Source organism: Nerophis ophidion, linkage group LG06 (genome assembly GCF_033978795.1).
Source record: "Nerophis ophidion isolate RoL-2023_Sa linkage group LG06, RoL_Noph_v1.0, whole genome shotgun sequence".
Taxonomy (NCBI): Eukaryota; Metazoa; Chordata; class Actinopteri; order Syngnathiformes; family Syngnathidae; genus Nerophis; species Nerophis ophidion.
This window is the reverse complement of record NC_084616.1, coordinates 33,288,576-33,301,306: the sequence shown is the minus strand read 5'-3', so window position 1 is coordinate 33,301,306 and position 12,731 is coordinate 33,288,576. Positions and strand designations below refer to the sequence as shown.

The 12,731-nt window shown below is 39.1% G+C and overlaps 1 protein-coding gene across 1 annotated transcript in view; it reads right to left on the bottom strand.

Moving 5' to 3' along the window:
- Window positions 1-12,731, bottom strand: part of cacnb3b (calcium channel, voltage-dependent, beta 3b) — an 82,778-nt gene that overhangs the window by 20,089 nt on the left and 49,958 nt on the right. Inside the window, exons 5-10 of the mRNA XM_061902266.1 lie at window positions 2,178-2,297; window positions 1,914-2,036; window positions 1,649-1,770; window positions 1,377-1,429; window positions 1,078-1,097; window positions 884-964 (exon numbers count right to left, since the gene is read on the bottom strand). Of these exons, the coding sequence (XP_061758250.1) occupies window positions 884-964; window positions 1,078-1,097; window positions 1,377-1,429; window positions 1,649-1,770; window positions 1,914-2,036; window positions 2,178-2,297 (519 nt within the window). The remainder of the gene's footprint in view (window positions 1-883; window positions 965-1,077; window positions 1,098-1,376; window positions 1,430-1,648; window positions 1,771-1,913; window positions 2,037-2,177; window positions 2,298-12,731) is intronic.

Below are 12,731 nucleotides of genomic sequence, written 5' to 3'. Positions count from 1 at the left end.
ATATATACACACACATATATATATATATATATATATATATATATATATATATATATATATATATATATATATATATATATATATATATATATATATATATATATACACACATATAAGGGCTGCAAATCTTTGGGTGTCCCACGATTCGATTCAATATGGATTCTTCGGGTCACGATTCGATAATATATCGATTTTTTCGATTCGATTCTCGATTCAAAAACAATATCTTTCCGATTCAAAACGATTCTGTATTCATTCAATACATAGGATTTCATCAGGATCTACCCCAGTCTCCTGACATGCAAGCAGAGTAGTACATTTAAAAAAAAAAGCTTTTATAACTGTAAAGGACAATGTTTTATCAACTGATTGCAATAATGTAAATTTGTTTTAACTATTATACGAACCAAAAATATGACTTATTTTATCTATGTGAAAATATTGGACACAGTGTGTTGTCAAGCTTATGAGATGCGATGCAAGTGTAAGCCACTGTGACACAAAAATGCCTTTTTAGAAGATATGATTTGCCTAAGCGGCTAGGAGACACCGAGTATAACAAGCGGTAGAAAATGGATTACAAAGGACAGATTAAAAAAAATAAATAAATAAAAACATTTTTACTTGGGACATTGCCGCGGGCCGGATTTTGGACGCTGGCAGGCCGGATCCAGTTTGGGGACCCCTGATCTAGTTCCTTTTTATTGTAACAGAATAGGACAAATTTGAAATTTTTGTAGGGGGTGTAAGTACATAATATATTTAGGGCTGTAAGGCTTTTGAAGTGCCTGTTTAATATTTATAAATGTCAATTGTTAGCACAGCTGGAATGTGTGTATGTGACCTCATCTAACCCGAGAGTCACTTCTGATGGTTTTCTCACCTCATAACCTTTTAGCGAAGGTCCCACAAGCACCACTGGCCGCATAGAAGGAACCACATCGTATGGAGGAACAAGTTCAGTCTGCGCAAACAAAAATAAACATGCAGAGATGACCAATCCTAACACATCAAACTGGATAGTGCTGTCTGATGGGGAAATATGAAATGCATTGCTTATGACAACACATACTGTACCTGTTTCTGCTTCTGTTTGGCTTTTTAGAGCAAAAAGAGCAAACATCAAACAATAAGGAGGGACGATCATGAGGAATGAAAAACAAGTTTGTAAAAAAATAAATAAAAATAAAAATCTGTTTATACATTCGTGCCTTAACAAAGAAAACTTTCATGTTATGCTTAGCTAAGTGAAAGCACTTGAGGGTCTTCTCAAGCAACCATGACGCCTAATCTATTGTTAACATACGCTGACAGGATGGGACAACTCTCGCTTGGGACGCTGACCCTCGGGGGGGTTAACAGTTGGCGTGACTTACCTGCAGATGGCGGCGTCGATCTCCAACCCCCGGATGACGCATTCCCTCCTTTCCTGCAGACATAAGGCAAAGCTTCATCATGGACAAATATCCTCAGGTGGCATTTCAGAGAAAATGACTTGCAAAGCAGGGACACACACGGGCTAAACACAAGTAGTAACAACAAGAAAACCTTCATTAAAAGGTGTGCTGGAAATGTGTTTTAGGCCAGCAGAAGGCTAATGACAGCAGGCTGCTCATATAGAAGACAGAGTCGCTGCACGACCTCTGACCTTGCTGCTGCTTTCTGCTCTTGTTTTATCCTGATGGCCTCCAGCTTGACAGGGCTGGGGATGAAAGTGATGTCGGCTCCCTCCTTCACCAGTCGACCAATCCACCAATCATTATTGTATTTCTGCATGACAGCAAACCACAAACTGCTTTTACTGTAGTGTCTCAGGAGACTCATTATGTGTGGGACATAAAATGTGGCATAGCAAACCTTTGCTAAAAAAGGAAGCAGACAAGGGAACAATAAAAAAAACAAAAAACTCTCACCTCTTTAATGTGCAGAAAGTCTTTGGTTTCAAAATTAATGGCTGCACCTTGGGCCGGACAATCTTCATCCAGGGCTCCACAATAACTAACATTTGTTTTCACTGCAAAGGCCACTGGTTTAGACTGTTGAAAGATGAACAAGTACCCAATATAAAACAATTATGGATGAATGATATGAATTCCTGAACCTAAAACACTTTTTTTGTTGGTTGACCCTGGGTAAATACGGGTGAAAACCTTGACCTCTGACCCTTTCGCTCTCACCTTGGCTCTCTCTAGCTGCAGCTGAGCCTGGCGCTCGGCTTCACGCCGAGACGCCTCCTGGTCCTCCTCCAGGGACAGGTCGGAATCAGAGGGTCGACTAGTGTAGGAATCGGCTGAACCCTAAAAAACAGAATGTTCAGTATAGTTTAAAACGAGTGACAATTAGGCATGAGCCTAAGTGAGTATGAAAAAGTGAAGGTTTTAAAGCCACAAAAAAAAAATTCCTTCATACCGTCCAAGCCACTGCAGTGTAAAATATTAAAACCCCTCCACCCCTGTTCTTTGCGCTGTATGACGGATTAACGAGACAAGAACTCAAAACTTTTTTCTCCAACCTGGGGCCAGTTAAGCTTGCTTATGCAGAAAAACCTGGCGTACGTCCTTTTTCACGGCAAAGTTGATGTGGAAAAGGTGTGCTGTCTCATGACACCTTCATGCTTCAGCTAGGTACATTTCTACAAGCTTTGGATACTTTGGCGACACACAGAGGCTTTGCCAACATTTGATTCCAGCAATGTTATTCAACTGGTGGCCCCAGGGCCAAATCCGACATGGGAATGACACCGTACCGAAACATATAAGACAAACATTTCTGCAGCGAATTCCTAAGAACACTAGGGTACAGCTGGACTCCCGCACTATTAACTACAAACCCCGTTTCCATATAAGTTGGGGAATTGTGTTGGATGTAAATATAAACGGAATACAATAATTTGCAAATCATTTTCAACCCATATTCAGTTGAATGCACTACAAAGACAAAATATTTGATGTTCAAACTAATAAACTTTATTTTTTTTTGCAGATAATAATCAACTCAGAATTTCATGGCTGCAACACGTGCCGAAGTAGTTGGGAAAGGACATGTTCACCACTGTGTTACATCACCTTTTCTATAACAACACTCAATAAACGTTTGGGAACTGAGGAAACTAATTGTTGAAGCTTTGAAAGTGGAATTATTTCCCATTTTTGTTTTATGTAGAGCTTCAGTCGTTCAACAGTCCGGGGTCTCCGCTCTCGTATTTTACGCTTCATAATGCACCACACATTTTCGATGGGAGACATGTCTGTCCTTTAGGCGGGCCAGGAAAGTACTCGCACTCTTATTTACGAAGCCACGCTGTTGTAACACTTGTCTTGCTGAAATAAGCAGGAGCGTCCATGATAATGTTGCTTGGATGACAACATATGTTGCTCCAAAACCTGTATGGACCTTCCAGCATTAATGGTGCCTTCACAGATGTGTAAGTTACCCATGCCTTGGGCACTAATACACCCCCATACCATCACAGATGCTGGCTTTTGAACTTTGCGCCTATAACAATCTGAATGGTTATTTTCTTCTTTGTTCTGGAGGACACCGTGTCCACGGTTTCCAAATACAATTTGAAATGTGGACTCGTCAGACCACAGATCACCTTTCCACTTTGTATCAGTCCATCTTAGGTGAGCTTGGGCCCAGCCAAGTGGGCGGCGTTTCAGGATGTTGTTGATAAATGGGTTTCGCTTTGTATAGTAGAGTTTTAACTTGCACTTACAGATGTAGCGACCTCCTCTAGTTACTGACAGTGGTTTTCTGAAGTGTTCCTGAGCCCATGTGATGATATCCTTTACACACTGATGTCGGTTTTTGATGCAGTACCGGCTAAGGGATCAAAAGTCTGTAATATCATCCCTTACATGCAGTGATTTCTCCACATCAGCAGTCCCCTCCCTTCCAAGGCTTGTCATTGTATCCCACTGGGTTGAGTTACTTCTCGGCCTGATGTGGGATCTCAATCAATCATCAATCAATGTTTGTATATATAGCCCTAAATCACAAGTGTCTCAAAGGGCTGCACAAGCCACAATGACATTCTCAGATCCCACATCTGAGCCGAGTGGCTTGTGCAGCCCTCTGAGACACTCGTGATTTAGGGCTATGTAAATAAACTTTGATTGATTGAGGGCAGCGCGGTGGTGGAGGGGTTGGTGCATGTGCCTCACAATACGAAGGTCCAGAATATTCCAGGCTTCAATCACTGATCTTTCTGTGTGGAGTTTGCACGTTTTCTCCGTGACTGCGTGGGTTCCCTCCGGATACTCCGGCTTCCTCCCACCTCCAAAGACATGCATCTGGGGATAGGTTGATTGGTAACACTAAATTGGCCCTAGTGTGTGAATGTGAGTGTGAATGTTGTCTGTCTATCTGCCTTCCGCCTTACGCCCCCCCCCCCCCCCCCCCAAAAGGGACAAACAAGCGGTAGAAAATGGATGGATGGATGATTAATAGAGTGGAATGTGGATCACTGTAAACATCCATCCATCCATCTATTTTGTACCGCTTATTCCCTTTGGGATCGCGGGGGGCGCTAGTGCCTATCTCAGCTACTGTAAACATATTGGCAGATAATTGCATTGACATTTGAACCTTTTAGGCATACCACAAGGCACCTTTTAAAGTTATTTTATTTTTGGCAATTACAATTTTATTATAATGTGATTTATATAACTAAGGTGTTGCTGTAGCTTTTTTACTTCAGATGCAGTCAGTAGTCATTTGTTCAACTTCTTTATTTATACTCAATGTTCACTTTTTCATGAGTGCATCACTAAAAACCTGTGAGGAACTCACATTTTTGCATCGGATGATCTCTGACCAGTAACAAATCGAAAACGACTGCTCACTATGGGAGCACCGCCACCACCCATTGCTATATGCTAAATTTAAGGTAAAGTAATGCTGTCTTGGCATGAACTGACTCGCATTTGCATCTGGCGTTACTCACACAAATACTATAACTTGTTACTGAGGAAAAAATGGACTGCTAAGGTGGTTAACACCAGCGAGCTAGGATGCCACGAATAATCGAAGAACAGGTTTTTTATTTTATGTTTTGTTTGTATGCTAAAATAAAGTGACATCTGAGTCAGAAAATCAAAAAAAAAATCAAAGACACATTTACTTCAGCAGCTCCAAAACACTCTTGAGGACAAGTTGTGAGCAAGTCTCCAAAACATGTTTTCTAATCTTATTCAATTATTTTTTTTAAATCTTACTAAGAAGTGTCTTTTTGTTAATTATTTACTTCGAGATCACCCTTGTGATTTAGTTGACTTAATCGTTGCAAATGCATCTGCAGGTTATCCGTACATCTCTGTGCCATGTCTGCCTTAGCATCGCCGGTAAAATGTGGAGACACTCTGGCACATTCAATGGGAGTCTGGTGGCAGACACTTTCGCATCTTCGGGCCAGTGGTGCAACTTGAATCCCTCCCTGTTAGTGTTGTTACACCCTCCGACAACACACCGATGGGCATGATGTCTCTAAAGTTCCAAAAAATAGTCGAAAAAACATAAAATATCAGAGCTGTTTGTAATGTGTTGAAAATGAAAATGGCGGCAGTATTACCTCTGTGACGTCACGTTCTGACGTCATTGCTACGAGACCGATAAACAGAAAGGCGTTTAATTCGCCAAAATTCACCCATTTAGAGTTCGGAAATCGGTTAAAAAAATACATGGTCTTTTTTCTGCACCATCAAGGTATATATTGATGCTTGCATAGGTTTGGTGATAATGTTCCCCTTTAAACTCTTAGTAATTACATTCATCAGCATTTTTATTTTAGAAAGAACATACTAAAATATTATCACTTGTGTTTAGGGTTGCCATTCGTCTTTTGAAAAACTAACCCCTCCCTATAAAAAAAGGAAGCGTTTTGTATTGAGCTATCAAGGACTGCACTTTAAACCGTATTTTTTTATCATCATGAAAATAAAAAACTGTCTACATATAAAATATCTATAGATCCTATTAAATGACAACAGCTTCACAGCTGGCTGCCATAGGCTAATCCAATTGATGCCGGCGTGTCTGATCGCTCAGCGATCAAACTCAATACCGATTGACTTTTCTGTCAACTGTTAATTATTTTTGCCTTAGCTGTCACTCACTCTAGCTCTGCTCGGCAGTAGCTAGCTAGAATTATCTGACGTGTTTCTGGCAATCTGACTCCAAATGTGATTTTCTACGGAGTGAGTACTATGTATCTATCTATCTATCTATTTTTTTTGTAGAAATTGAGAAAGTTCAGAGATCGTTTTTGTCTTTCAACAAAACTACATGTGGCTATCACGTCAGCGAGGTATGTGCTAAATTAGCAGTATTGCTAGCTCGTTTTTACAGATGTTTCATTTAAGAAATTTGCTCATTTGTTGTCTTGTCCTCATAACACAATTTGTGTATCTAAGTTTTTAAACATAAACATAATGGTACAATTTAATGATAGTGACACAACACTTTATAATTACAACAGGGGTGTTTGATTGATTGATTGATGATAATTATAACACCGTGCTAATTTTGTTATTAATCCATTAGAATCCATACCGGCCTATGCCTGGAGACAATAAAGGCTATGATTACACGATTTTCAAGTTTACCCGGCTTAAAAGTGTCCCATATCTCCAGTTCCCTTGGATAGAAACAGTTAATTGTAAGGCTTTAGGTGGTGAGCAAAACTTTTGCTTGAATGAGTAGCAAACAATCAAAACTTTCGGTGTCTCATTCGTTAGCATTAGCTAATAGCTAGCAACACATTACTATGTTTTTCCAACCATGGGAATGAAGAAAGCGAGTGCAAAGTACAATGCAGGGAAGGACAAGCAAATTATATTCATTAAATTAAAGAAAGATTTCACTGAAAAACATGACCATGTTACACGTGTAGCTGATTTGGCGTAAACAGATTGAGCATGGCACTGCTACTGAAGCTGAAGGAGTACGATGAAGGTTAAAATAATTTCTAAAGCGCAGACATTAATCTAAAGAAAAATGGAGAAGCTGTTGATGATGTATTTGACAGCGAAGCAACTCATAGAAGATACCGAAGAAGTCCTCTCTTCAGGGTAAATACTGTACGTTATTATTTCATTAATATATAAAACTACTGTAGTGTGTTTGTGGTACATTCTGTTAGGTTTTTAATCCAATATCTGTTATATAGAAGTTTGTTTTTGTCACGTAAATATATGCTAAACTTGTGGATTATAGGATTGAATAATGGCATTTCAATTAAAATAATGGGGAACATTTATTTGAGATAAGTGTTTTTGGGTTTCCGAGTTCCGTTACAGAACCAATTAAACTCGTAAGCCGAGGTACCACTTTAATTATACGATATTTATAACTTGCTGTAAAACTTATTTTCTATTCTACAAAAATAACAATTAATTGTATTTTATACTTTAGACCAGTGGTTCTTAACCTGGGTTCGATCGAACCCTAAGGATTCGGTGAGTTGGCCTCAGGTGTTCGGCGGAGCCTCCGCCGCGGAGGTCAAGACACACCCGACTCATCGTGTAAATAAAAACTTCTCCCTATAGGCGTATTATGTATACGGTAACCGCAGAAGTCACACTGATTTGTAGGTGTGTAATTTTTTGTAATTTTATGCTCTGTTTGTTTTGTTCTTTTAACAAGATAATGTTCATGCACGGTTCATTTTGTGCGCCAGTAAAAAAACATATAACTTTGTCTTGAATTAAAAAAAAAAAAAACATTTCATTTTTCACTAAAGAATGGTTCGGTGAATGCGCATATGAAACTGGTAGGGTTCAGTACCGCCAACAAAGTTAAGAACCACTGCTTTAGACTATCACCAACATAAATGCAGCTAAGAATTAGCCGATATCTTACATCACTACAACAAAATTAAACTAGATTAGACACTTCCTGAATACATGACAGATGGAATTGCAATTAGGAAATGTAATTTAAATTGAACAGTCTTTTAAAAACCGTGTCTATGAATGTTCTCATTCATCCAGGTCATAGTCATCTCAGGGCATTCAATTGATCGCAACTGGACTGTTTGGTTTGTCTTAGAAGACATTTCGTCTCTCATCTGGGTTTGCTTCATCAGTTCATGCTCATAGACTTAGATTGGTAAGACTTAGTCTAGTGGCTGGTGCTTTCGTTTGTGAAAAGTGCATCCAGTTCCGGAAATAACAAAAACAGAGTGGATGAGGAGGCAAAAGATTACAGATGCCCAAAAAAATATTGTCATTCCATATATATCAGGTATATATGAGAAACTCAGATTATTTTTTAACCAACACGGCATCCCAGTCAACTTCAAACCAGGCAACACTCTTAGACAGAGACTAGTGCATCCTAAAGACGGGACACCCCACACCCACAAAAACGATCTACTGTATGCTATCTAGTGTAATGAGGTATGCACTGATTGATATATTGGGGATACAAAACGACCACCTAGCCGATGCATGGAGACTGAGCTGCCTACCTGTACCTCAGGGAGAAACAGCATTCCTTTGAGAACACAAATGTTCAGATTCTGGACTGGGAGGACGGATGGTACGAAAGAGGAGTGAGGGAATCCATCTATGTGAAGGTGGAAAAAGCATCCCTAAACAGAGGAGGTGGTCTGCGACACCACTCGTCTTCCACATACAACACTGTCCTTTCAACCATTCCTAAAAGACTCAATTTAGCCTCCAAGAAATAACAGGAGTTAGAAACATTCTTGTCACAAAAGTTGACCAGAAGGCCATTTGTTTACAACTGACTGGAATGCTTACTTGGGGGATTCCAACTATTTTGGACTGGTAGTAGTTGACCCACAGTGATCGTTCTGCCACACAATACCTCAATGCTAACGAGGGGAAATTACAACAACTGTCGTTGGCTCTGTCAGTATGATTGCTCGTTTGCATCAAGACAGTTGTTATTTCTCACTACGATAGGGTGCAACCATCCTTGCCCAGGCCCACCCTCCTGGTTTTGGAGTATAAAGCCGCTAGACTAGATCTGACCAACCTAAATCTATGAGCATGAACTGATGAAGCCTACTCAGATGAGAGGCGAAACGTCTTCTAAAAACCGAATCGAAGGGAATTCCCCATTGGCATGTATTTAGCTGGCAGTTTTTAAGACAATACATTCCATAAAAAGGAATACAACTTAACAGAACTAAGGTTAAGTGTGAGAAGGCCAACTGTATGACAGATGATAGACAAAAGGTGTGATGAGAAGACAAGGAACAATGCATTCCACTTCACACCAATGGAAAATGTTAATGGCCTTGCATTGTTCTCCATGTAGCTCCATAGCACCGTCAATCAAAAGACAGATATAGAAGATAAATAAAGCCACACAATATTCAAGTAAGCCAGGAAACTGTTAAAACATGTAAATTAAAAACACAAATCAAACCAAATACACAGTCCAGTAGAAATTGGCTAAAAAAAAGCTTGGGTCAGCTCCAAAGACCCCAAATTGTTATTACTGTACTCAGGGCTAGAGAACACTCGAGACTACTCATAATGAAGTGCTGAAATATCAAAAAGGGGCATCAGCCAGGTGGCTATTCCCTGCGTCTGTGAGTTGATCGAGATTCAACTATTTGGGCATGCTCCAATGAGGTGAGATTACCCATACTGTTCTGCAGGTGGGTTGGGAGGTGCAAAGCAAATGTACATTTTCTCTTGCTCGTGCTGCCGTAAACTTCCCCTTAGCTCACTTTAAACAAACATGCTGTTAATCATGTTGGACCTTTCACGTGCTATTTGTACCAACAATTTTGAAATATTTCACGACAAGAGAAACAAATTGTCATGATCCGGGGCCCGGATCATGTTTTGTTATGTTCTATTAGTTTTGGACCTCCTTAGATCCTGTTTGTGCACCTCTCTGTTTGTTTTAGTTTCCATGGGGATTATTGGGTTCACCTGCCTCGGTTAGTAGTCGGCACGCTCAGCTGCTGTCAACCACTAATCAGAGAGCTATTTAGAGTCTGGCTTCATCATTTGCTACTTGCAACAGTTACGTTGGGTAAATTCCTTGTCTCCTTTGCTTCTTGATTCCTGCGCTAAGTCTCGCTTTAGCTTCCCGTGCGATCGCACCCTTTATTTTTGCTTGTTGTCTGCTTTTGGTCCGTGTTTGATTTTTGAGGAATAAATCATGTTCCTACCTGCACGCCTTGTCCGGAGTAGTCTGTCTGCATCCCGGGAGGACAAGACCCGCAGTAAGCTGGGACCCCCCGTCGTGACAAACAATGAATTTTAACAAATCAAACTTGACTTAGAATTTTTTCTGATTTTTAAAGAAACCATTTATTACAAATGCCAGGTAGTGTAATTCAAAACAAATGTTTCTTTTATTTGATGAGCACTGCATACACAAATAATTCAAATATGCAAAATGCAAATTTGAATAATATTTTTTTTAGACTAGATATACATTTGTACTTTTTATGAAATCATTTAAAAAAAACTAAGTTAGGTTTTCAATTTCCGTCAAAGAAGTAAGGGAACAAAAAGTATGCAGGAACAAGAGGAGAAAATTGTTAAATCGTCTGTAACCAAAAATCAAATTTATCGATAGCTGCCTCAAAGCCAGCTGCAGTGGGTATGAAACGAAAACCGGTTCTTATAGAGAACCAGTTCCGAGTGTTTCGATTCCTGGGAATCATTTGCCAGTTTTGTTAATGATTCCCTTATCGATTATTGTTGGCTCGCATGATGTCACCGCTCGAGAGTTATTCATGAGAAAGAGTTAATCACAAACGGGCAACTTGCAATATACTTGCAAAGTGGATATTTCATTAGGGGGAGGAAATACTACCAGTAGCAGGGGCAACATCAGCACATTGTCTGCTGTTATTACTGCAGGTAATTATATCTAACTAAAACTGTCTGTCATGTTAGCGCTTCATTATGAAACCTGCTATTTTTACCTGTAAACGTGAAATTATTACTTGTCACGCGTGATATGACGAGAGACAGCGTCTGACTGGTTTATAGGCTGCACGCCTCCTCACTGTCTGAGAAGTGTTCTCCACAACATAGTCACTGCAATCAGTCAGAAAGATTGCATATGCTTATTTTTCTGCAAAAAAATGTTTATTGTCAAGTTTATGGTTGCAGAATAGCACAATGCACAGTTCCATTGAACTTGGCTTCCTCCATTTTTTAATTGGCCACTGTATTTATACGTACTTTTGAATGGTCAACTCATATATTCATGTGAGTTTAACATAATATTTTTAATTTCTATTAGAAACATTTGAACTTTCTTTCGTAATTGTCAAAGAATAATGTATCTTGTATTTTATATTCATTTTTACAGTAAAAGATTAATTTTATTTTTATATAATAATTATTTTCATAACAAATATTGTTTTCCTTGGCACCTCCCCTGGGCTATGGCACCGTTTCGAGGATGTGGGCCTCTTAAGACTTAAGCCCTCAATGTTGGATTTGTAAACTTATGTTTTAAACTAAACAATAATGATGCTAATTTGTTATCCAATTTTCCAAATGTTATATATTGGTCTCCATTTAAATATTATATCTAACTGTATGTATTTTATTGTACTGTTTTGTTTTAATTTTGGTGTTCTCCAACTTTCATGTACAAAACCCAAAACCAGTGAAGTTGGCACGCTGTGTAAATCATAAATAATAACAGAAAACAATGATTTGCAAATCCTTTTCAACCTGTATTCAATTGAATAGACTGCAAAGACAATATATTTAATATCCAAACTGAGAAACATATTTTTTTTGCAAATAATCATTAACTTTGAATTTAATGGCAGCAACACATTGCAAAAAAAATTGGCACAGGGGCATTTTTACCACTGTGTTACATCACCTTTCCTTTTGACAACACTCAGTTAACGTTTGGGAACTGACGAGACCAATTTTTTTAAGCTTTTCAGGTGAAATTATTTTCAATTCTTGCTTGATGTAACTGTCTCCGTTGTCGTATTTTGGACTTCATACTGCGCCACTCATTTTCAATGGGAGACAGGTCTGGACTACAGGCAGGCCTGTCTACTGCCCGCACTTTTTTACTACAAAGCCACACTGTTGTAACATGTGCAGAATGTGACTTGGCATTGTCTTGCTGAAATAAACAGGGGCGTTCATGAAAAAGACGTTGCTTGGATGGCAACATATGTTGCTCCAAAACCTGTATGTACCTTTCACCATTAATTGTGCCTTCACAGATGCGTAAGTTACCCATGCCTTGGGCACTAATACAACCACATACCATCACACATGCTGGCTTTTGAACAGCTTTGAACTATAACAGATGGTTCTTTTCCACTTTGGTCCAGAGGACACGATATCCACAGTTTCCAAAAACAATTTGAAATGTGGACTCGTCAGACCACAGAACACTTTTCCACTTTGCATCAGTCCATCGTAGATGAGGTTAGGACCAGCGAAGCTGATGGTGTTTCTGGGTGTTGTTGATAAACGGCTTTCTCATTGCATAGTAGAGCTTTAACTTGCACTTACAGATGTGGCGGCCAACTGTAGTTACTGACAGTGGTTTTCTTAAGTGTACTTGAGCACATGTGGTGTTATTCTTTACACAATGATGTCGTTTTTTGATGCACACAATTTCCCAACTCATATGGAAACGGGGTTTGTAGCAAACATACATTTTATGTCTATTACAGTGCATTTTCCCATGTAACATAAAGTACAAATATAAATTAAATAACTATATTGATTTGCTTATCAATTTGATTT